The sequence below is a fragment of the Anastrepha ludens genome, chromosome X (assembly GCF_028408465.1).
Source record: "Anastrepha ludens isolate Willacy chromosome X, idAnaLude1.1, whole genome shotgun sequence".
NCBI lineage: Eukaryota > Metazoa > Arthropoda > Insecta > Diptera > Tephritidae > Anastrepha > Anastrepha ludens.
The window spans coordinates 9,974,806-9,977,090 of NC_071503.1; the positions used below are offsets into that span (position 1 = coordinate 9,974,806).

Sequence of the window (2,285 nt, forward strand, 5' to 3'; positions counted from 1 at the left end):
TCGTAGTCTTTCAAAAACTGCAATTAAATTACTGTTGTGGTGTTTTTGACTACAGCCAAACACTATAATATCGTCTACGTATAAAAATGCATTGCTATCTAAACCACTCAAAGCTATTGTGAGCATTCTTTGAAAGCTATTGCTAGATATTTTGAGTCCATTTAAATTGGTAATGACCTTGTCTTGGTAATGACCTTGTCTTGTGGAGAATGCAGTCAAGTGTCTTGAGTGTTTGTCTGGCGTTATCTGGTGAAAAGAGCTTGTCATGTCGAGCGTTGAAAAATATTTTGCGCGACCCAGTTTGTCTAGTACGTCTTCTATTCTCGTCAGCGGAAATTTATCATTAATTATCTTTTTGTTTAGTTGTGTATAGTCTACTACAAGTCTCCATTTTTTTTTTTGTCTCCGCTACTTTTCTTTGGACAATCAAAAGAGGTAAATTATAGGCGCTCACTGATGGTTCCACTATGTCGGTTTGCAATAAATTTTCTACTTGTTCATCTATTTCTTCAATATTTTCCATTTAAAATGTAATTATAGAATTTCATTTTATTGTATGATATATATTTTTTGTTTTATTAGTACATTAAAAATTTGAAATTTTTTTTTTTTTTTTTTTCAACGCCATTGTGCATTTTATTAAAGTTAATATAAATTCTACTCTTTTTTTTTATTTTTTCATTAAGGTGCACGAATATTCAATTGTATGCTTATTTAACTGAATGCAAAAAGTCACATTTGTTCTTATGCCGGTCTTGTTCTTAAATATTTGTCAATGATAAAAATTTTAAATTAAATGTTAATATATTTAAATGCATTAGCGAAAAGTCTCTATTCAACAATATTTATCATAGCATGTGTGAACAATTTGGTGCGCGTCGTTAATAATATTGAGAGTTATTTCACTTTAATTAGCCGCCTAATCACATAAAAATAGTTAATTGTTACCTAATAACAACTTTATACTTTTAATTACATTATTTTATGCATTAATCAGCAAATAATCAGTCATAAACAAAATTGGGATATTCACAATCCAAAATATACCTATATATATGTATATGTAGTTATATAAAGTACAATGTATGCTGTATGATAGTTAGTTTTTCAATCATTAGTTTATCCCAAGAAGTGGAATTTTTTATTTTAAATTACTTTAGCTTTACTGTTGTTTTGAACTTCGCATGTAGCGCACTGCGCATTTATACAGCCTTGTAGACTCTGACGGACTTCACGTCGTTGAGGGTGAGAGTAGTCACTAGCTCGGAGTCAGAGAATTCACGAATACTGGTCGATGGTTTGTCACCCTTCTGTTCTTGCACCAATTTGTTGCCATCCAGAGTGAAGACGCTCTTCACTTTGCGACCATCAAGTGTCTCTTCATCGAATTCCTCGCCCAGCTTGAAGTTGACCGTAGTTGTCTTGAAGGTTGAGGTAGTGGTGAAAGAGTAATTATCACCATCCTTCTTCAGTTCAACGGTGGGGCTGACACTGTTACCCATTTTGCGTAGAACCATACCGACACCCAATTCCTTCATGTGTTCGTTGAAGTTTTCACTCTTTTCTAATTTGTATTTCTTTCCTTCCCAGACAGCCATTTTTACTAATGATTTATTTAGCGTTTACTTTAAAATTGAAAACTCGAAAAAAATGGAGCACACACGCGATACTAGAGAGCGACACTTGATGATCTGGCAGGATCGCCATGAAAAGTCTTTTATTATCGGGGAAGAGCTTTAGAGCAAACCTGCCGACTAAAGGTTCGCCATGAGAAGTCTTTATTATCCGGGAAGAGCTTTAGAGCAAACCTGCCGACTAAAGGTTCCTTTTAAATAAAAGATTTTTTTTTTATTTAGTTAGGGCAAATGACTGCCTTCCAACTACCAGGCTAAGACTGAATTGCCTGCCTTCTGATAGAATGGCTTTATTTTATACTTTCTTTTTGTCTTCTCATCAATAAAATATATAATTACAACTAAACATTGTTACAAGTAAAAATCAATAACAAAATTATAAATTCAAAAAATACTATACAATAAAATTTTGCTTAGGCTGACTTAAATTTAGCTTAGGAAGACTTACTTGACAGTAAGCTATGGTTTTGCTTTGGAGTGAGGTATCATATGACAGAAAAAATGTATTTGGTGTGTGCCATGTGTTTACTTATGTTTTGGGTTTCAAAAAAAAAAGGAAAAAGAATTTTGTCATTGAAATTAAAGTGTTTATTTGACAACAATGGCATTGACATTGAAATGGTTTAAATAATTTAAGTTTGAGTTCATTTA

The 2,285-nt window shown here is 32.5% G+C and overlaps 1 protein-coding gene across 1 annotated transcript; it reads right to left on the reverse strand.

Moving 5' to 3' along the window:
- Nucleotides 1-1,178: 1,178 nt before the first annotated feature.
- Nucleotides 1,179-1,654, reverse strand: LOC128869251 (probable fatty acid-binding protein). Its single transcript, XM_054111786.1, has one exon. It carries the CDS (start codon nucleotides 1,596-1,598, stop codon nucleotides 1,203-1,205), a length of 396 nt encoding a protein of 131 aa, XP_053967761.1. The 5' UTR covers nucleotides 1,599-1,654; the 3' UTR covers nucleotides 1,179-1,202.
- Between the last annotated feature and the right edge of the window lie 631 nt (nucleotides 1,655-2,285).